The following is a 23,710-nucleotide window of genomic DNA, read 5'->3' as shown; positions in this document are numbered from 1 at the left end:
CAGCTGAGCTTTCCATCTTAGAATTCTCTATGCACCTTTCATACTGATGAATGGTGATGAATTTAATTTACAGACTAATTGTTTGGCATTAAAAAAAATATATACACTGGCTACATCTTGCACTTAAACTAAATGAGTTTTGTTTTTTTCGGTTTCCCTTGAATAAAAAACAATTGGTTACATTAAGAGTCCAATGGTAGATGAGAATCCAGTACCGACAGGCACAGTAGATGGAAGAGAGCAGCTGGAGCAGCCCCTAGCAACATACTCCCTCCGCCTCCTTTTTCCTTGTCTGTCGCCTCCTCAACACGGATCATGGATGTACCTTTCTCATCACGTCAACGCAACATCTAACCAGAATCTTCCGAATTTAGAAGAGACCTCCTGATAGACAGCTCCAATTTCCCTCTTGGTTTCCTTGGAAACAAGTCGGGGTCATAAATGAAGCTTCTGTTTGCTAGGGCTGTGCATGCTATGAGCCTGTGTGTGCTCTTTGCTGTGCTTGGAATCTGGTAAGTGTGCATCCTAGTGCCACCATGTGAACATCGGGGGTTTGTCAAGGTTGAAAAATGCATCGGACTGCAGCTTTCTGTCTGCAATTACAGTGCAGTGTTATCAAAGGCAGCAAAATTTGAAAAATGTCACGCTCTAGATTTACTTGGTCGTTAAAGTAAACAGTTTTTTTTTCTTCCTGTTCAGTATTTTTGTGTACCATTAGCCTTAGGCTGTAGAAAGTGTAATGTCATATGATGGGGGTCTTCATTATTACCCGTTGACTGGACAACAACTTCTCAGCAGCATACATGGTGATGGCTTGAGTCCAGGTAAGGACAGGCCTACTATAGCGCATAATGACCATGCAAAATAATGGCTATTGAACTTGCAATCCTAAAGAACAGTTGATATATGTGTCTTAGCTAAGCATGATACATTTTCTTTTCTTTCTGCGAATTTCACACAACACGATAAGGCAGCAACTATATTTGTGAATACAGTAGAACCAAAACTAAGAATTCATCAAAACATTATCAGTGCTTGTTCTGAGGATTGCCCAATGAACTTCTTGTCATTTAATGTTCTAATTACTTACATATATTCTAAAAAATATATGAAAAATAGAAGAGTGGGCATGCCTTTGCTCTACCCATTCTTTTGGAAAACTGTTTGATGATGTCAAGTCCATATCATTTGATCCACAGTTTTCTTCTTCATCTACCATGCTAAAAAGGTCATGGTAACAGGGTTGCGTGCATGTTGTAGGACAATAGTTCCATGAATAATAATTATTATTTGAAATATTATGTTTATGAACAAAAATGCTCCCACAGTTGGAAGAGGCAGCAATAAAACAAAGAAAAAAAGTAAAGAAATAAAAATTTCATTTTAACAGTTTTATTTGAGATTCAATTTGGTCAGTTTGCAGGAGAAAAATTGCATTTTAGGGGTATTCCAGACTTATTTGGTGTTTTTAAACCTATTTTTGAGCATTTTTGGGGGGGAGCTGGTCTTGGAACAAGTAAATTTACTCTTACTACTTTGTTTGTAAATTACAGTATTTAAAATTTGATGGGTGCGATGTGAAACGTACTCCAATTCTGGAATGACCCTTTATTAATTTGCCTATTATTTTGCAGTGCAATATACGCTCTGCTTTAACGTGGTTCCAGCCAAGAAACAACAGAAAACCTGGGTAAATAAAAACACAGAGCCTGCATTAGGCGGGATAGGTCACAAGGCACATACATATGTCATCAAAATGTGATGCATGCTTGCCTGATGAAAGCAGCTCTGTGTTGCTTGCGTGGTAAACGTGGAGCGTCGTAATTCTGCATCTATAATTACACCAACGTTGGAGTTTACTGTAAAACTAAACAATCACAACAATAATAATAATAATAAAATTGTTTTTAAAAAACTGAACTAATTCATTTTTGGACCGATGAATGAAAAAAAAACTTATTATAAACTATGAACTGAGCAATTAGCACTGGCATTTTAACGAAGCACAATATAAATTTAAATGTGCCCACATCGCAGACATGCTGGCTAATGGTACATAAAACACCAAACAAGGGTTGAGCATTTTCTGGCGGTGCGATTGCACTTTATAGTCAATGTAGTTTGCACAGGCAGGCACGGATGCGTGCGGCGGGACAAGGTGCGGAGCACTTAAAATCCGCACATTCACATATTCACCAAAGTTTAAAAATAACTACAAAGCCACACACAGCATCCTGTACAGGTCTGTAGCCACCCGGAGATAGCGTTAATTGTTTCCGTTTTCAAAACTGTTGATAGCAATAGTGCTAGCATTAGCTGAAGTATTTAGCACGGCCTCCGGGATGCTGGTGAAAAAGTGGAAGCGTTCAAGGGGCTCTTATAAAAAAATAAAAATTAAAAAAGGGAAGGCGCTGCAGGAGAAAGAGTGGCTCACCTGTACTGCTGTTCTGTCTTTTTTCGACCCTCTTAATTGTTGTACACCAAACGACGCCCCTCTCCTCCGGTATGCGCAATGACCCCCGGGAGCTGCTGCGACTAACCGGTGAAAACTCACACGGTGAAAAGCCAGTGAGAAGAAAAGACTTACATTCACCCCCCGCATTCGCTGTTTAATTCAAACAGACAATTGCTTGCAGCGTTTTTTTGCTTTCGTCACCACAACATCCTATTTCGGCCATATTCCTTCGGCTTTAATTTATTCCGGGCTAATGCCGAAAATGGCAAAAAATAGCCATTTTCAGCCAAAAATTTCCGGTGGCCGAATATTCGGTGCATCACTAGTTTCCATCCACCCAAAAAAGGAAAATGTGAATTTTGGCTATGGAAACAGGTTTTGCGAATAACCGCTGGCAAGACTGGATACATGTTTTGACCGGATATTACGTCACACATACGTTTGTAGTCCCAAAGTAATGTCGGACGATAAAGTAAGTTATGTTTGGGGGGGACGACAAAACAGAAATCTTTTTGGATTTAATTAAAGAAGTGAATATTAATGCCATTTTAGATGGAAAACAGATAAGAAACGCTACGGTTTATCAAGAAAGGCAAGTTTTTAAGTTACGGGTGGATCACATCTCTATGGTGTATACCGCCACCTACAGCTATGGAGTCCCCTCTCAATATTAGCAAAAGAACAGATGGAAAAATAAATCGCATGTCCGTTATGCGCATTTTCAGTAAATTCGCTTAAAAAATTTGAAACAATTGGATGGAAACCCGACTAATTAACCCCGATGGACTTGACAGCGCCTTGCATGGCAGCAGTCAGCCATTGGTGTATGAATGTGTGTGTGAATGAGTGAATGTGAGGCTTAAATTGTAAAGCACTTTGGGCACCATATGATGTAGTTAAAGCGCTATATAAAAAGCAGTCCATTTACCATTAGTTGTGGGAATGTTGAACAGCATATGTTCGCAGTAAGAGGAACAACTCCACAACATAGCCGCCAAAGCTTCACTAGTTAGCTGGTGCGACGCGATCTCCAACTACTCACAGTCGGTGATGAGAGAAGTGCGTACAGCCAGCCTGAGCCAAGTAAAACTTTAAGGGTCCTTCATTCAAGGCTATAAAAACAACAATTTAAAAAACTACGGGTGGCCCAAGACTTTTGCATGCTACCCCAATATGTGTTTGTGTAATTACGAAGCTTTTAGTTCTTGCATTACTCTATATGCACATACAGTAGTGCCTATATTTTGTTGTATACAGTAATATTTTGTGCCATATTTTCTTGGTTCTTTGCAGTGCAGCCCTTCAGCCTGGTAAACAAGAGGAGGAAGATTACGAAGATGTACCCATTAATAAGACCTGGGTCTTGTCTCCAAAGGTCTATGAAAGTGACGTTACAATGATACTTAATAAACTTCTGCAAGGCTATGACAACAAACTACGACCTGACATTGGGGGTAAGTAAAACTCATCCTATTTATTTGTATATCCTATACCTGAAACACTAAGAACAGTAATAAGTGGAAATTCAAGCTGACATGAACAGGTTGCTGTGACATTTATAAAAATGTTAGTGAAATACAAACGAAATTCTGTAATTCTGATGTTAAATTATCATAAATGCTCTGATTTGTTTAGTGAGGCCAACTGTGATTGAAACAGCAGTGTACGTCAACAGCATTGGACCAGTCGACCCTATCAATATGGTGAGACTGTTTCTTCTCATTTTCATTTACTGTACAATGGTATTTCAAAATACAACCACGATCCAACATCGATTCATTATATTTGGAAAAAAACTCACCTTTCACAATGGCTTTTGAGGTTCTTAACTGTAATGCATTTTTTTTTTTTTTTAAAGGTGAAATGCTATCAATAGTAGCAGGAGATTTTAACCTCGACTTGGTCTGAAAACTTGGTTACATATTCTGATCACTCTTGTTAAACAAGTGTGGTGTCGGTAATGAAAAAAACGAATACATAAACGAAGACAGGTACTTTAACATGTGTGAAATAAATATTCATCCATACATTGGTTATATGCAGAGACAGACTGTTGCCACACAGAGTTTTTGTGTACACAAAACAATTTTGCAATTTTGAATGCTCATACAAACAGACATGGAAGCTGGTCGACGAACCAGGTACAAACTCAATAGCTGCAATACAAATAGATTAATTTAGCATGAGCAATGTGATTAATCAAAGTTGAGACAAATTGTAGTGACAGATTTTGTGTCTTTATACACCACGTACGAAAGGCAGGTGCAAACCTGAAACTCATTTGGGCCGTTTGTTACTGCGTCCTACATTTCCACCCTCGCCTATGGTCACGACCCACAGTTCATGAGCATATGTGAGGGTGCCAACAGCCAAAAGTTGTTATGTTATAAGTTCGGGATTTTTATTATGTTATTGGTCAGTTATTGCTTTATGGGCCTATTACATTTATAAAAGGGCCCATTTATTATTATGTTATGGACTTCTACAAGCCTATTTCATCAGCAGCCATTCATGCCTACTATATTCTACTTTAATTTTCACTTGCCACAACAATGTTTGACAAGTGATGTGGTATGCGCAGCTGCAGCACTCTTGACAAGGCAGGGCTGGTTCGTGTTGCGTCAGTCTCTCACACGAGCTGCCTAAGTTTGTTTTTATTTAGTTGGTAAAAGGACTTATACACATGAACAGCTGAACACTCTATGAATCAATATAAATTTGATATTTTTCCCCCACTGCAGTCCATAAAAAATATTGCAAATTAAGCTTTACACACACAGCCTAACACCCTATAATAATGTTAAGTATAGTGAAAATTAAATTAAACATTGAAAACAAAATAATAAAAAACGATAGAAAAATAAATCTGTGTTACTATGTAACTCTTGTTCATTCACATAATAGTTCATTATTTCCCATGTACGAGCTGTATTTAGCAGTATTTTTCCGAGTTTATAAAAAACTTGTTCTGTAAATAGTTTATTTACTATTGTGATCAAAAACGGTGAATATTCATTTTCAGACTCTTCTGTAAATATACACTTAAAAAGATTCCTGTTTTGAGTCATTAAAAAAAAAAATCTAAATAGTTCCCTTACTATTGTGAAAAAAAAGTGAATCTCAATTATCAGACTGTTGTGTAAATAGTTATTCATACACATACATTTTCTGAGTTTAATTTTTATTTTTGGAAAAAATAGTTCTTCTTTTGTGATCAAAAGCATTGATTTGAATTATTTTTTTCCCATACAAAAATATAGTAATATTGATGTAAGCCCCACCCATTTTTGCTAAACCACGCCTGCCTCTAGTTAAACCACGGCCAATCCGAATACAGATACAGATAATTTCAGCAAGCTCTGCATAAGCCTGATAACGATCCTTCTGATTTGAATCAGCTTGTGCTGGAAGAGGGAAACCTCCAAAACCTGCAGGTCTGCGGCCCTCGAGGACCGGAGTTTAACACCTATGATTTAGATGATCGAACAGATACTGATAGTGCTGTACTCGCTCATCCCTATTAAATACTGTATTTAGGCAGCCTTATCATGCTTTCAATCATGAATTCCGTTCAAGTTCTTATTCCCAAGTTAATTTGAAAGATGAGTTGGTATATTAGCATTGGTATATTTTTTTTCTACATATTTTACAGGAATACACCATTGATATCTTCTTTGCCCAGACATGGTATGATGGTAGACTGAAGTTCAACAGCTCAATGAAGCTTCTTATGCTCAACAGTAACATGGTAGGCAAAATCTGGATTCCCGACACATTCTTCAGAAATTCCAGGAAATCAGACGCGCATTGGATCACCACGCCAAACCGCCTACTGAGGCTGTGGAGCAATGGTAGAGTGATGTACACATTGAGGTAAGTAAAGACAGCAATGCAACAAGTTTGCTAATCATTGTTGGAGCCTTTGCAGCATTAAACTGGTAAACTCAGAATATATTTGTTGTTTGTTCTGCTTCAGTGTGTGCATCTGTATTTGTTCTATTTTAGGTGACCACAGTTTGTCCAAGCATGATATGATCACAATTTATTCTGCATTTGCTGGTTATTATGAGTATTATGCTCAGTCATACTTGTTAGGGGAAAAAATTATGAGACTTGCCTTTTCTCTGTCACAATTTTGTTTTTGTCAGGTTGACTATTAATGCGGAGTGTTACCTTAAGCTGCATAACTTTCCAATGGATGAGCACTCGTGTCCGCTGGAGTTTTCAAGCTGTAGGTGGTCAAATGTCTCCCCCTCCCATTCTAAACCCGTCATCTTGACTTTAAATTCTTTACCTTGCCTGGCGATAGCGGCTTCTCAGTGGGCTACCGTACAGGCTAAGCCCATATCTTCTCTTTGCCAAAAGATCCATCTGCTTTAAGCTGCCCTCTCAAAGCCTGTTCCAAGCTATCATTTGCTCTGCCAAAGGAGAGAAGACATCACCTCGTACCATTTGCACTGACAGACTTAATGAATTATACATCCTCTACAGTCTGATTCATGCTGTCTGTGTCACCCTTCACTTGTCTCTTGTGCTTCATCCTCTCATGTCTTGTCCACATGCCAGTGAAAAATGCAAATACCATTTCATGGAGATGATTGATGTTTGGTGCATTGCCCTTAAATTGAAATTCAGCAAATGAGCGTAAATATATACCCCCCCCCCCCAAAAAAAAAGCTGAAATACTTGAAACTCTTGAACATGTACGTGTATGTGGAAAAAAATTGCCCCTTGGGGGCAATAAAGTCTAAAAAGTATGACGCGTACTAGGGCCACGTATAAATATATATATATATTTTTCGAGAGGGTGGGGACTATATTCCGAGAAAAAAAGGAGGAGCAGAGAGAGTTCCTGGGGCCAGACGTGAGATGAAGAGAGGAGGGAAGAGTTGCAGAAAAGAGAGAGTCCTTGAGCAGTTCATAGGGTGAAGGAGAGGGGAAGAGTTGCAGGAAAAGAGGAAGAAGTTCCTTCGCGCGCTGGCTTTTAAACTGTGTAACCAGGGGGCCGGCAGTGTGGTCCCGCCTCTTCCGTTGACTGAGACCAAGCTTTTGGGATAGTATTTGATAATTTTTTTATCAGAATTGACAAGCCAGATGCTTCATTTATCATTCTGAACACATTTCAAACATTCCCGCGATCATAAAGTTATTGAATCCGCTAAGCTTACTAATTAGCTAAACTTAGGTGGCTACAGAAATTACACACATCATTCATTTGAGATAGACATACAGGTTGTGTACAAAAATAAACAACAGGAGTCACTTGATGTCAGTCCAGTACATAGAGTCCGTGTATGTCCCGAATTATGTAGACTTCAGATTAATTAGGAGCGGCAGGATTCTTGAGGATAACCAATAGTGACCGCTGGAGGGCACTGTTGTACCATGTAACTTCCAAGGGGCATAGTTTAAAAGAAAAACTAATTCCTGTGGATAGACGAGACCATAAAAGATGGTCTGGTGACTACTTATCAGACAGGCTTTCAGGTCTGTCGGAGCTGTGATATGCGTTTCCTGGGGGTTATAAAACGAAATCCAGTCCCTGCTGGAGGGAAACTCAAAGAGTCCTTTTTGAACTGAAAACACAGAGTTAAGACACGCACACACATTCCCCAGGGGGAAATGTTTAAAAAGGCAAATAAAATGGAATAATTGAGGGTGACGGGCAATATTCGTTACAACAGACACCAGCGGATTTGACACATCAACTTAGCTACTTGTACAAAAAAAATACCAAAATGTATGAATGTGTAAATAATAATTCTGCAAGCATAAATGTACAAGTAAATATACATTTTAATAAATTAACTTAAATGCTTGTGTGGACCTTTGCAAAGTGAGGCGTCTTTGTCGCTGGCAGCACCCAACACTTCAAAGTGAGAATGCTTAACGATATGGTTAATCTCTGCTAAAGCAATTAATATCTCCTTATTTGAAAACCCGACCAAAAAGTATTGGCATCCAAGTCGTACGATACTTGTATTTCTCCTAAGTGTCTGAGTTTTTTTCACGCGCAAATTTGCAAGCTTTTTTCTCAGAATATTGCCCACACCCTCTAAAATATATATATATTTGTACGCGGCCCTAATATGCCGTCGTAAAAAAGTCTAACGTCTGTCTCATCTTTAAAAAACAAGATTTGTTTGGTGAAGAAGCTTTTCTTATCCAGAGCTAGTCTTGTGCATACACGTCACTGAATAATAAATTTTGCTCAATTCATTCTGCATTAGCCTCACTTTTCCTAAACTTTGGGACAGGCATTAAATGTGTGGCAATTCCTTCCCTTTATTTTTCTTTCAATTAAGTCATTATGCTCGTTTGATAGAATTTTAAGAGTCTGAACTTGTCAGTTGCCATCTTGAATGCTGTTTTGAATTCTGTCACAGTACTCTTCTGTAAATGAAAAGATTTTTTTAATTTTACTTCCTGCTAGATTAATTATTGATCTGTCTTTTTTTTCTCTGGTGGTATCTGTGTCGCGGGGGGCTTGTCGCATAGATGGTTACCCTCGGAATGAGATTTTATACCGCTGGCAAAGACGAGCAGTGGAGGTGGCAGACCAGCGATATTGGAGACTTTACCAGTTTGCATTTGTAGGGATGAGAAATACTTCTGATGTGGCACACACCCAATCAGGTAGGAAACTACATTGACTTTTGTTTTCTCATTAGCTCTAATGCCCTACCAAATGTAATACAATGTTTCTGCTTTATTGTCAGGAGAATATGTCATCATGACTATCTTTTTTGACCTGAGTCGGAGGATGGGTTATTTCACCATCCAGACCTACATTCCATGCAGTATGATTGTGGTCCTCTCTTGGGTCTCTTTCTGGATTAACAAGGACGCCGTCCCAGCTCGCACATCATTAGGTTCAATGTAGTCTTTCTTTTTAAAGTGTTTATCAGATTACTTAACAACTGTGCTAGAAATAATTAAGCCTTGAATATTTTAAGCCTCTATGACGGGTGTCAGAGTTTGGTCCACATTGTTGGCAGTAAATCGGATTTGTTTCCAGTGAAGGTTGGACTCCGCCAAGGTTGCCTTTTGTCAACGGTTCTGTTCATAACCTGTATGGGCAGAATTTCTAGGTGCAGCCAAGACGTTGAGAGGGTTTGGTTTGGTGGCCTCAGCATTGCGTCTCTGCCTTTTGCAGATGATGTGGTGCTGTTGGCTTCTTCAAGCCTCCAATTCGCTGGAGCGGTTTGGAGCTGAGTGTGACGCGGTTGGGATGAAAATCAGCACCTCCAAATCCGAGACCATGGTCCTCAGTCGTAAAAGGGTGGAGTGCCCTCTCCGGGTTGGCGATGAGATCCTACACCAAGTGGAGGAGTTTAAGTATCTTGGGGTCTTGTTCCCGAGTGAGGGCAGGATTGAGCAGGAGATCAACAGGTGGATCGGTGCAGCGTCTGCTGTGATGCGGACTCTGTATCAATCCATTGTGATAAAGAAGGAGCTGAGACAAAAGGCGAATCTCTCGATTTACCGGTCGATCTACGTTCTTCAAGACACAAACGGCCTAAATGAGTTTCCTCCACAAATTGTCCAGGCTGTCCCTTAGAGATAGGGTGAAAAGCTCTGCCATCCGGGAGGTACTCGAGTCGAGCCGCTGCACCTCCAAGTTGAGAGGAGCCAGTTGGCTCGGACATCTGGTTTGGTTGCCTCCCTGGAGAGGTGTTCCAGGCATGTCCCACCAGCATGAGGCCTCGGGGATGACCCAGGACACACTGGAAAGTCTAGGTCTCTCAGGTGGCCTGAGAACGCCTTGGGGTCCCCCTCGGGAGCTAGACGAAGTGGCTGGGGAGGGGGAAGTCTGGGCTTCGCTGCTAAAGCTGCTGCCCCCGTGAGCCGACTCCGGTTAAACTGTAGATAATGGCTGGATGGATATCTTAAACCACTCTTACCACTTGTGGTCAAAATTCGCTGCAGCCTTGCAATTAAATACCATTTTAAGTGTAACAAGGTTCAGCTAACAATAATTTCTGTGGTATCACTTTCAGGTATCACCACAGTGCTTACCATGACAACTCTTAGCACCATCTCCAGAAAGTCCTTGCCCAAGGTGTCATATGTTACGGCAATGGACCTGTTTGTCTCTGTCTGCTTCATATTCACCTTCGCTGCTCTGATGGAGTATGGGACACTGCATTACTTCACCAGCAACAGACAGACCAAAAAATCCAAAGCCAAGAATAACACACATGTGGGTAACACTCTCTGCTCTTATATAAGAAACAAATGTGAGTGAAAAAGAATGTGTCAGAAGGAGGGAGGTTATAGTAGTTAGAGATGTAACCAACATGGAAACAAGAGAGCTAGCTGTCCATAGGTGAAAAACCATTGTGAGGCAGAGAGAAGAGGCAAAATCAATCAGAGCCACAGCTCAAACAATGGCCGTAACCAATGCAACTATTTGAAATAGCATTGAAAATAAATAAACCACAGGTGTACTAAGTAACAGACAACGACCAGTTAAATTATGTAAAATAGCAGGAGTTGAGCCAAATATATTATAAGGGTTGTAAAGAAGCCTAAAAAAAAAAATCAACTGTTATTGAGTGTCATCAGCAACAATGATCAGAGGGCAGGAGTGAATGTATCACAATTTACAGTAAATGACTTGGGGGCATATTCTCTGGGGTGTCAGAAATGGCATGCTGCTGCGCACTTCTTTGGCTGCGTAGATTTTCCCATCGACCTAATTGTGTCACTTACGCACCTTCATGAAATGTATGAATGAAGTGATATTTAAATGAGGGTGTCCCCTGTCAAACCTTAGCCTGGCAAGCCACACCCACTTTCTTTTTCAAGAAAGTCTGGACAGGTGTCCACAGACAGCGATTCGGCACCAACCGAAAACAGGCCGGCCAATCAAATTCGTCTATTTGCATGACGTCGTTTCAACAACGGCGAGCTTACTGATTTATAACGCTGTTTGAATATTAAAGCAGAGCTTTTCTGACGTCACGTCCGCTCATTGCTTCATTCCACTGTCTGTTAGCTCAGAAATGCAACTGATAGGGCGGTTGACCAAAAGCCGCGAGTGAGTCTGGATTTCCAGGCTAGTCAAATCTAGCAGTGTGCGTATTCTCCCAGAGACTTAAGCATCTTTTCTCCTGCGCACTCAGGAGGCTGTACTAAGGACTAGCGCCTCTTGAAGGTGAAACATCACCTTGCACGTTTTGATTCAATGAACTGCTTCCTAGGTCCGGCGGTGGCGGCCACTTCACGCCGAGCGGCTTCTGACTCATGCTGGTGGCTTGGAGTTTGTCTGAAAGCGCAGCTTGTAACAACTACAGTCATTCTTATAGTGGTAATTGTAACTTAGATTTTTAGACTAGGGGTACGATTTCCTCAAGTTTTGCCGATCGGTGATCGACCAATCCCTCAAAATAATTTCGATCTTGTCCAATGATCGCATCTTCCTTGCCAATGTCCTAAAAAAATAAGCCAATGTCCTCTTCTGCTGACTAATAGGCGCGCCCGCGAGGTCATGTGTGCTAATGCGCATTTGTGTGCTAAAAAACAACAGTAGCCCTGAGTGTGACCGAACCAATACAGTATTGTATTATTTTTATTTCCAGTGAGACGTTTAGCAAATGATATTGGTAATATGGTGTTTCAAGAGTAAAACTGTGGGTGGTTCGTGATGGGAATTACTGAAATGTTTACTTACAAGTTGCGTGCGGAGGCTAGCCCGCTAGCTTTTAGCACTCCTCCATAACAGCTTAACAAGCAGTCCTAACATGCTTTGTCCTCAAAGAAAACGTGTCTGAGAGAGAAATAATGTTCTGAGATTTTGGGGTCTTGGATTATATTGTGAAAAATGCCTACTTTTAATGCTTTGTTTTATAACAGAAACCATCTAGTATGGTCAATATCCGTCCTGGACCATCCCTGCTGCAAATGAACAACATTATGCACTATCATGACGAGGATGACTATGCCTACGATTGTTTGGATGGAAAGGACTGTACAAGCTTCTTTTGCTGCTTTGATGACTGTCGCTCAGGTGCCTGGCGAGAAAACAGGATGCATGTGCGAGTGAGTAAGATAGATTCTTACTCACGAATATTCTTCCCTACAGCATTTGGCCTTTTTAATTTGGTTTATTGGATAGGTTATCTTTATCTATAAAACAAGTACATCAAGTAAGGATGCTTGGAGTTTTGTATGCGTATGCATTTTGCAGGGAATGAGCTATTCTTATAGTAGTAATATTGATCCTGTTGCTAACAAATACTATAAAATAACTTCAAACTGCCTCATTAGATTATTACAAACTGAAAAATTTACTCTGGTCCCAGGTTATGTCTGCTTTGTTATGTTTATTTGTTGATGATGTCCTGCATCATGGCCAATGAAAACAAGAATGGTCCACACATATAAAGCTGTGTGTTTTTTCTCAAGATTGTACATAAGAATGATTGACAACTTTTTTTGAATGGCAAATCACACTTATGAAAGTAACTGTCATCTGATCTGGATTAGCATACTATATTTAAAATTTCTACATTCCCCAATGTTATCTTAACTATTATACAAATGCTCAACAGCATACTTAGGGCACTTTCAAATCTTCAATAAGGTTACTCTGATTGGTTTGTAATCAAAGTTTGGTTCATGTTCACGCAACAACATTTCCAAGTGAACAAAACAACAACAACATAACAAATCATGTGAAATTGCTCTGTCTTACTGGTCAGACATGTAAACAAGAAAAACATTTGCAATATATACATGTGACTGATAAGTGAATAAAGCAGCTCAAACACAAAACCCCAAATTAAGCAAAACTTTAATTGTGGCGAATCTAACAAGCTACCAGCGAATCGTCAAGGGCAAAATAAATAAACAGCTCAAGCTAATCCTATTTCACATAATAAAAAAATGGAATGTGGTAACTGCAAGCACTCTAAACCAAACAAGTGTTTTTCAAGGCAATGGTCTAATCCGTTTACATGCCACATGTAGTAGTTTCATCACTATAACTTTCGAGCCTATTATTTATTCTTTCAAGTATATTATTAACACGTTGGTGTTTCCTGTTAACTAATGTTGTTGTAGTACTACACATCACTCTGGAGCTGGCTGTAGTTAAAAAAAAAATGTGCTTGAACAGTCCATATGATATTGCTAATAGCAAATCTCCTGCAGAAAGTTTGGGAACAGTTTATCAAAAATCTAAACCTCAGAGAGAAATTTGCTATCATTAATGAAGAATTATAGAAAAACATAAAATGTTTGAGTTCTGACACTGATTCTACCAAGCCCAGCAGGGAACATCACGAAATTCCACTTCTGAGTCATTAGCAACAGGCTTGACTATTATCAACACCACAATTGCCTTGTTAATTCACTTTTAGTTAATTAATCATTTCGTACATACCTTATGCCTTTTCATGCGAAGTAAGACCTCGCCTTGGACATCTCTAGATCGTAAAAATCACTCCAAACCATCATCCATGCGCTAGCGCAAATGACCCGGATGTGGAAATCTTGCATTCCCCTCTAAAAATAACATAGTTATTTTGCAATACATAATTATATTTATTTTATTATTATTATTATTATATATATTCACTAGAAGAGGCAGCACGGTGGGTGACTGGTTAGCACGTTTGACTCCCAGTGCAGAGGACGTGAGATCGAGTCCGGGCTTCGGTCTTCCCGGGTGGAGTTTGCATGTTCTCCCCATACTTGCGTGGGTTTTCTCCAGGTACCCCGGTTTCCTCCCACATTCCAAAGACATGCATGGCAGGTTAATTGAACACTCCAAATTGTCCATAGGTGTGATTGTGGTTGTGAGTGTGGATGGTTGTTCATGGTTGTGTGCCCTGCGATTGGCTGGCAACCAGTTCAGGGTGTACCCCGCTTACTGCCCGAAGCCAGCTGGGATAGGCTCCAGCACCTCGCGACTCTTGTGAGGACAAGCGGTTAAGAAAATGGATGGATGGATGGATATTTACTAGAAGTGAATTAATCAAACAATTGTGGTGTTAATGCCTGCCAAGCCTGTTTAATGACCCGGAAGTGGAATTTCTCCTTCGCTTGCAAATAATTTGAGCTATTTCACAATAAGAAAAAAAATTTAAGTCATCGCGTTAAAACGCAATAGTTTTGCATTTATATTGCAAATTATTGCGTTATAATGCAATAGTTATATCAATATAACGCAATAGTATTGCCATATAACGCTATAGCATTGTGTCATATTGCAAAGCATTGCATTATATTGCTATCAAAAATATTTTCGTGATGTCCCCTTGTGGGCTCCGTACAATTCCCCATTTAATTCACAAAAACGGAAAATCCTGGTAAAAAGCTACTTCAAATCTATTTTCTCAATTGTCACAAGTCAAGACATAATTTAATAGAACTAAATTGATCAATTATTGAAATTTATATTTAAATGTATAGCTAAATAATTTGTGGAAAAACTCAAGCCTGAGCTGCCCCTTATTTTTCAGCCATTCTTATGTCAAAGGAAGAATGTATTAAAACTGACACTAAGCTATGCAATTGTTGCAGCTGTTCTCTGTGTTGAACACGGTATTGGCCAATGATTTTTAGTCATTTATTTATTTTTTAAATATATGTATTTATTATAATATATGATGATTTAAAATGAGACAAAGTCACTATTTAAAAAAATGCAAGCATACGCCTCTTGGGAAACAGTATTGTCCTACTAAAATTTGTCTGTAAGTGTATGTATTGGAAACATTATCTGTCTGTGTGTCTGTCTGTGTGTCTGTCTGTCTGTCTGTCTGTCTATCCATCCATCCATCCAAACACAATTTTCTGGAAGCTTTATACTGCTGGGACAGCCTTCATGCAATTAAGTTATATAGCATTTAAGCTCTTTACAATTATTTTCAATTAAAGTTTAGGTCAGGTAGTATTAGACTAAAGAATCCCAGTCTCCTACTTTTTAGACCAGGGGTCACCAACATGGTATCAGCAGGCACCAGAAGCCACCAATGACCACATGAGTAGCCTGCTATAAAAATATTCCATAGGTCAAAGGACAATTGTGGTTTCCTAGGAATACTGTAGACATGATCAGTTTAAAATATAAACGCTTGCAGAGATTAGTATAGATATAAAATATTGCATAATGAAACTTGTTTTCTATCTTAAAGCAACACACCACTGAAAATATGTTTTTCATTTGATTAGGCAGTGTAAAATATTATATATATAAAATCAATCTTCGTCAATCTCCTTCAAGCTCAGGTCCTCTACCATCAGAGGTCTGGTACCTTGAGGGTTCTGCACAGGATCTTAGTTGTTTTCAGTCTTGCGCTCTTCTGCACAGAGATATTGGATGTTGTTCCTGGTATCTGCCGTAGCCATACTGCCCCCAGTGCCCCAATCACTTCTGGCACCACTGTTGCCTTTACCCTCAACCTTTTCCCTTAATTCTTTCTTCAGTCTTTGGTATTTATCTAGCTTTTTCAGTTCCTTTTCCTGGATGCTGCTATCATTTGGGATTGCTAGCCTTGCCTGCAAATTGAATTCTCGTGATATTTGTGAGTTCACAAACCCCCGAGAATCTATCTTATACGAATCCCGCTGATCTTACCAGTCCGAACAGCAACAGGGCATGTCTTTCTGTGACAATCCATCTGGCTCCTTCTCCATACAGGACTTCTGTTGCCTGAGACATTAGCTAAGCAGGTCGACCCTGGGGGGCATCATCTAGATGTATTCTTGGAGGCCTATTGTTTTCTCATAGATAGTACCAAAGAAGTTCATTAGTGCACTGCCCCACTTTTTCCGCTTTGTACACAGGCTCGGGATACTGGGGTGGAACCCTCCGTGTATTATATGGAGCTTTATTGTCTTGATATCACTGGATTACATATCTTCCAGTGGCCAGGGTATTATGCCTGCGGGGTATCTGATTGCTGGCAGAGCGTAGGTGCTAATGACCTGGATCTTATTCTTGCCGTTCAACTGACTATTCAGGATCTGTCTCTCACTCTCCCTTAGGTATTTGGCCGTGGCCACCTTTCGAGCTGCCTCCTTATGGCTGCTATCTGCCTGTGAATTTCCAAGGTATTTGTCGTCTGTCCTGCACATCTGTTATGCTGCCTTAAGGTAGTTCAATACCTACCTGGTGATTATCTTCCCTCGCTTAGATATCTTTCGCCCTTACTTATCTAACAAATTACTTTCTGATCTCATTGTATCCTTGTGAAGTGAGTTACGGAGTCAATGTCACACTTGTCTGATGATTGTTCCACTTCTGAACTGGTACCCGAAGACACTCTTTGTTATTATCTGACTGAGTGGGTTCAGGGCAGGCAGAAGAGCAGCCGGGACAGAGCATCTCCTTGGAATATGCTAAATTTGATATTCACCTGTGCAACTGGCTTTGAGCTGTATTGTGCAGCCTCATTGAGTTCTTGATGGAGGTTCTTAGGATCCTGTTGATGTGATACAGTTCCAGGCACTCCAGTATCCATGTGTGCAGCATCGAATCATATAGTTTATTGTAGTCAATCCAGGTAGTGCACGGGTTTGAGCTTCTGGTTTTACAGCCTTGGGCAATTGCCCTGTCAAGACAGTAGTTGGTGTTTGGCTACCTTGGTGTTACTACTGAACTGACCATTAGCCCAGTTCAACAGGGGTCTAGCCCCTTTCACAGCCTAGCCCAAGTGAAAATGTATGACGTGACGGTCTTAACTGATTTCAACTGGATAAGATAGACAGGAAGACGCCAAACCATGACAGGTCACAGCGACAACGGCCTAGCTCAAGTCACCTATCAAATCATTAAGAGACCTAATCTAGCAATAGCAATTCCTTTATATGCTCTTCTCATGTATTGATCCATATGCCTACTCACTTTGGCTGATATGATGCCTGATAGGAGCCTCCATGTGGTGGTGAGGCAGTTTATCGGCTGGTAGTTTAATGGAGTCATTCCCTTCTGTGGGTCCTTCATGATGACGATTAGCCATTGTGGGTGGGTCATTTGTGCTGCCAGGCGTTCATGGAGAGCAGTTACCTTCTTTAGCCAGGAGCCATAAATCATGTCGGCCCCTCGTGCATTGGTATTGTATGATGCTTCTGTCTCCCAGATAATCTTCTAGCACTGTGTCAGGTGGGTCGGTGTCGATCTTGCTAATGTACCTTCCCACTGACTTTAGCAGGCTAAGATGGTGCTGTGCAGGGTATGTTATTATTTTAACACTTAATTGCCTTAAACTTCTTTTGAGGGAATCAGATGCCATTGATATTTGCATTATTAATGTTTGGATACTCTGCCTAATTGAATGAAGGACAATTCATTTTCAGTGGTAAGTTTCTTTAAATGGATAATTATCAGGAGAAATAATGAACATGATTCAGTGTCTTCACATACTGTAAATAAATATCCAGCCATCAATTTTATGCACCACTTATCCTCATTAGGGTCACTGCATTAATTATTAAAGATAACATAGAATTAGGGGTGTGAATTGCCTACTACCTTTCGATTCGTATCACGATTCATATGTCACGATTTGATTTGATTAATCCCGATAAGAATCTATAAATTAATTATTGCAAAAAAAATTTAAACTCAAATTTAGAAAATACAAATCAGTAAACTTGTACATGTACGCAAGATTTGTATGAAAATGTACTTATTTATCTGAAAATTCAGGCTTATAAGTGAGCCACTGCATTTAACAGGTTGCAGTCTGTTTCATGTTTGAACAGCACTGAAATAAAATATTAAGGTTTAATGTTCCATTAATATAACATTCTTCCATGCTAAATGTGTGAATCCTAACCCTAAGTAAGACGTTTTGTTGAATATTTTCATAAAAAAATTGATGTTTAAAAATCGATTCGCCCGCACCCCTACATAGATTTAAAGGTAATTTGAGTACATTTTGTTAGTTTTTTCAGAAGAATGTATGAAACGAGTAGCCCTTCGCATTAATCAGTACCCAACATAGTCCTCAGTTTCACACGGTGTGGACACCCCTGCTTTAGAGGAATGTTAAATCTGCATGATCCAACTTTGTAAAGTGTTAAAAGTATAATATTAAAGTATTAGTCCAAATATTTTGTCCTGCATGAGTCTTGAACACACAGACAGAACATATCGACTGTAGGTATTATGCACATATGCGTTCTGTAGAACTTACGGATGGATGGTCTTAAATATATAGAGTATACATTTTTGATATGACAAATTCTTCAAATGTTGCTTTTTCATTTAACTGAACCAAGGGATTTAAAATGTTCACTTAAATCTCTTCCTAGGAGTGCTTTTAAATGTCATGTCAAATTACTCACGCATAGCTACACTAAGTAACTGAGCACTTCTGAGCAACAGCAACACAGCAAAAGAAAAACTGTGACCCTGTTTCAGGTTTTAAGGCCTCACATACAATATACTATCCTGCATATTTTTTTAAGCGAACCACAAAAACATGTCAAGGAAGAAGTGGAATGCCAGTCAGAAACAGTTGAGAATAAAGGAGAGTGTGTGAATATTTTGAGAGGTTGTTGGGAGTAATTGATCGCCCAATTCACTGAGTGCACTCTTGCTTTTTGGCGACAGAGACTCCAGGCTTTGCTTTCTAGTTAAAGGTACATATGAAACTAGCATATAACAATCTTTCCATTGTCTTTCAACGCTAATGTTTGAAAGATCATCTCTATACGGAGGATGCTTAAGACACCACTTATGTTCACATACAACAGCGTCCTTTCCAAAGATACACAATAATTCAGCCTACACATAACAAATAAATGCTAGATGTGAGCTAGTGTGAGATGGTAGCCTTCCAAGAGTCTTTTCAAATCTACAATTCTCCTAATGTACAGGTAGCATTAAGCCAAACTGTGGCAGCCATTTACTTTTACTAGAAGGACTTTAATCCACGTGAGTGATTGGCAAATGGGGCCCATAGTTTGAAATGTTTGTCAAGTATTTTTTCCCCATCTTTTCAAAGTATTCAAATGTGTTGTTAGGTTGCGCTGTGCCACCAGTTTATCAAAATTCCCGTTGTATCCTATCACTTGTAAGTAGCTAAGGCCTATGTATTTCAAATCAATAAATCGACTGATTATTTTTACATTTAACGTAAGCCACAATAACACACATTTTTTGTCAGCAATTTGGAATGTTATCCTTTGTAAATGTGTATCATATTGTATTGTGATTACCCAATACACTGTGAGAAAATAAAGTAGTGCCTGGAAAAAGTCCCAAAGTGTTACAGTATTTGTCAGATTTTATGTTTGCAGTCCAACACATGCAGTATTCGGGAGGAGTTGGTTAAGATGTATCATGGACGTCTCCTTGATATGTTATTTCGGGCGTGTCTCACTCGAAGAATTCATCATGAAGATCTAGAACATATTGGATCCTATGAGGACTTGACCATGGAACGCCTCTGAATTTCCCCGGAACACCTGGACAAAGTGGCCAGGAAGAGGGAACTTCAGGTGTCTTTGCTCAGGCTACTGCATGGTGATCGGGCCCCAAATAAGCTAAATAAACCCAACTGTTATGGATTGTCCGTAGTTTGTTCTGGAAATCACTGGATGCTCCTAACATTGAATGTTACTGATATTTTAATAATAATAAATAAATAATGGATCACATTGCTCAACCAGGTTGAAAACGAGTAGATAATTGCAATGTATGGTTGATAACACACTGCAAGTGTTCTTCTGCCAGTGGCTCCAGTGAATAATGCGTCACTGCTCACTCGTTGGCAGTGAAAGCTTGCAGATGAATCCAATGTTAGCCGAAAGCTATCATCTTGAGGCTCACCCCGATCGCTGCAAGGCGAGGAACAAGGGCAGTGACCAGTGATGGTTCTAGACAGTTTTACCTGGGGTGGCAAGAAAGTAGTGATTAAGGCAAAGGGATTCGCAATCTACTGAAGATTGACATTGTTTTGAAAATACCATCCATCCATCCATAATTTTTTCCCACCATGCAAAACAGTGGTATACATGGTAATTTCTTCACTGTTTTCAAATGTTTTTAAATCGTGTTTTCGTGGGTTTTATGAGCTGGAATCCCAAATTAAGAAAAAATAAACCAATAAATACTTAAAATCGTGAATCTACAATCTGTGAATTTTTTACTTTTTAAATGGAATTGTGGAAATTATTAAACTTTTCAAGGATACTCAAATTTTTTGAAAAGGGTGTGTATACATTTGATCCCTGCATTAATGGTCAATTCACAAGGTAGAAATGTACATGGCAGGATTCAGCCAAGGCACTTAAAGAATTACATTTTATTATAATAATAATTACAATAATAATAAAATCTAATCATATTTTGTTAATCAGAGATTGTTAACCGTACAATCCAAATTTGATGCCATCTTTTTTTACAAGTACTTGCACTTGTAGCAATTGGAATTTCTTTCATGTTTTGGTTCCTACCTAGACAGATTTAAGTGATGCACACATTGGTGTCACTAGGTTTTATGGAAAGGGGGCGCTTAGCCCCTAGGAGATGCACAGATGGACAGATATAAAAGGAATACAATACTTTGTAAAAGTTAAAGTCATCATTAGACTTGAAGTCTTATTTCAGTCAGTATATTAATATGGTACACAAACACATGAAGCATTTTTATAAAATTAACCTATATATATATATATATATATATATATATATATATATATATATATATATATATATATATATATATATATATATATATATATCAGGGCAGCTTGGATAGTCAAAGTTTTTAACCCAAATAATTTTTCTTACACTGTAAGTTTTATTTACTCATTTTAGCTAAGTCACTCAATCCTGTTACAGAACTGGGTTCCGGTGAAATCATATCTTATCAGCATTGGTCAGGAATGTCAAAGACACCTGAAAAAAATTGCTACGGTTGACAGAAGATGCTGCTGGAGTTGAGGAAGAGACAGACATTGTGAAAGTTTACCTTAACTTCTGTAATAATGTCATGTCCCTGTTGGAAGAAGTGGTGAAAAATCTAGAGAAGAATGTAATCACGTCTGTTGACCTCTATTCCATCATAGTCTCTTTCCTAAGAAGACTAATCCAGCGACCAGGTGATGGGTTCTACAGGTACCTAACAAGACAAAAGATCCAGTGTCTCTCTCCATGTGATACTGATGTTGCCAGGCAGGAGTTTACAGCTTTCTTAAACCATGCTGAGAAGTGGTTTGACTCTCAGACGAAAACTGTCTCTTCCACCTGCAGCCGCTTTCTCTGACTTCTGGAAAGATCTCCTTTGATGACATGGAGAAGATAACTGACCGGCTTTTCCTGGTTAACAGGTAAGAATAAAACAATTGCCAGTGCTGTGATCAACTAACTATGTTTTAATAGTATTTATGGTTCGGGGAGAGTGGGGTAAGTATCACAATTTTTACTTAAAGTGTCTTTTACGCAAGGGGATTACAGGAAATCCTCCAACTAGAATATGTTCATATAGTTTAGGATGTTGTGCATCCCTTCCCATCTTCTTATTTTCCTTTTGGCTTTTCCCTTCAGGGGTCGCCACTGTTTCTCTTTCTTTGTGAGCCTTCTCCAACTCCATCTTCTCAGATGTGTCAGTCAGAATTCTTGTTTTCACTTTCTTTTTGTGGATTTTGACAATGGAAAAATAACTTCTGAAGACACAGAACCCTAGTAAGCAGAACTACCAGATTTGTCACTTGGTGAGTGCTCAGGGGTGTAAGCCTAAGCCTATTTTATTTATTTTTTTCTTATCCCTATATTATTTTTTATATCTTTCCAACTTATATCTGCTTTACAACCTGATGTGTGGTCTACCCATCTTTCACTGCTCTTTCCAAATTAATTTTGGTCAAAAATTAAGAATGACACATACTTTTAGTGATCAAATGTACGAAAACAGTTTACAACAACAGTAAAATATAAGTAATATAGAGTAAATAATCATAATTTGCCATTGGCACAATTTAACCCAGGTCCTTTGGCACAAATTACCCCAAGCCCACCATTTTTGGAAGATTTTTATTAATTTTTTTTTGAGACAGCATCATGCTAACCATATAGACTCATGATGTAGCTTACTAAATCACTAAAACATGTGTGAACTGTTTTCAAAGTTGTCTATAATTGTTCAAACACGGCCATCTAAAAACCTTAACCATAGAAATGTTACTTTGGAGGGCAAACATTTTTGGGGGAACTTATACAGTATGTGCTTACCTCTCAAGCCATGTGTCTCCCTTCTTTTTTTGTACCGGATGAGCGAAATGGAAGTCTCTTCAAAAATATGTGGTCACAAGTTGAAGGCAATCAGGTTGGCTGTTGCTGCCGATGAGGTGTCCCTTATTTATTTTTCAAGAAGTTGGCAACCCTAATTGTGATACAGTTTGTCATATTGTATGTTTACACCTATTTTTATTACTGCATGTGATGTATAGAAAAGAGAGGAGAGCTGTAATTCTGTGATCCGGGAGCTATAGTGAAATATTTTGGCAGGCGTATTGGTAAATCAACTGTTACTAGGTACAAGCCAAGTGGCTAGTGAAGCGCAGCAATGTTAAGCATGTGGAAATATCATTTAAACTTTATTTGTATAGTACCTTTCAAACATTAAATGCAACTCAGGATGCTGAATATGGCGGTACCGACTATGTCCCTGCTGGCAGATACAGTATATAATCCGTTGACGTGCTGGAAATATCACAAATGTGACACGTAGATCAGCGACGCAAAACACTTGTTGTTCTTTGTCCATTCACTTGGATTATGAGCCTCCCTTTTCCGCTGTACATTACTCGTCCCTGACACTGCAGGTTGATGCTGCCGCCTAGTGTTCATTTCGCAAAACAACATAAAATAATTTCTGAATGTATTAGGCCAGAATGAAATAAAACAATTACAATTATATATATAAAAAATGTGACTCTTTTGATGGGGGAGAAAATAAATTACAAAACACTTATTTTGAGCATTACATCTGCCCCGACAAATAAAAAGGCCTGTCCTGATATTTGTTACAATCAAGAAAAAACACATCTGTTAATACCTCATCTCTCTCTATTAGTTTCCAGGGTGGATGTGTTAATTGTCATTAGTTTAAGTTATTTATATTTCCATTAAAAAATTGATGTTTAAAAATTGATTCGGCCGCATATTGAATCGATTCGAGAATTGCGTGCTGTAATATCGCGATATATTGCCGAATCGATTTTTCCCTAACACCCCTAATTATTATTATAATTATTATTTTTGAAAAGGTGTATTACTTATGCCCAATATTA

General features: G+C 39.0%; 1 protein-coding gene across 3 annotated transcripts; it reads left to right on the top strand.

Annotated features, from left to right (window-relative positions):
- Window positions 1–245: 245 nt before the first annotated feature.
- On the top strand, window positions 246–19,674 carry gabrg1 (gamma-aminobutyric acid type A receptor subunit gamma1). Of its 3 annotated transcripts, none has more exons than XM_086094996.1 (9): window positions 246–512; window positions 3,749–3,909; window positions 4,091–4,158; window positions 6,108–6,328; window positions 6,604–6,686; window positions 8,954–9,091; window positions 9,175–9,327; window positions 10,456–10,658; window positions 12,314–19,674. In XM_086094996.1, exons 1-9 carry the CDS (start codon window positions 442–444, stop codon window positions 12,590–12,592), a joined length of 1,377 nt encoding a protein of 458 aa, XP_085951122.1. In that variant the 5' UTR covers window positions 246–441; the 3' UTR covers window positions 12,593–19,674. The 3 variants fall into 3 exon arrangements, with proteins under 3 accessions (XP_085951122.1, XP_085951123.1, XP_085951124.1); XM_086094997.1 differs by having other exon boundaries at window positions 11,662–12,330; XM_086094998.1 differs by lacking the exon at window positions 12,314–19,674 and having other exon boundaries at window positions 9,612–10,606.
- The last annotated feature ends 4,036 nt before the right edge of the window (window positions 19,675–23,710 follow it).

The sequence above is a fragment of the Leptonotus elevatus genome, chromosome 14 (assembly GCF_054856555.1).
Source record: "Leptonotus elevatus isolate MCC_2025b chromosome 14, RoL_Lele_1.0, whole genome shotgun sequence".
Taxonomy (NCBI): Eukaryota; Metazoa; Chordata; class Actinopteri; order Syngnathiformes; family Syngnathidae; genus Leptonotus; species Leptonotus elevatus.
This window is presented reverse-complemented; position numbering and strand designations above follow the sequence as displayed.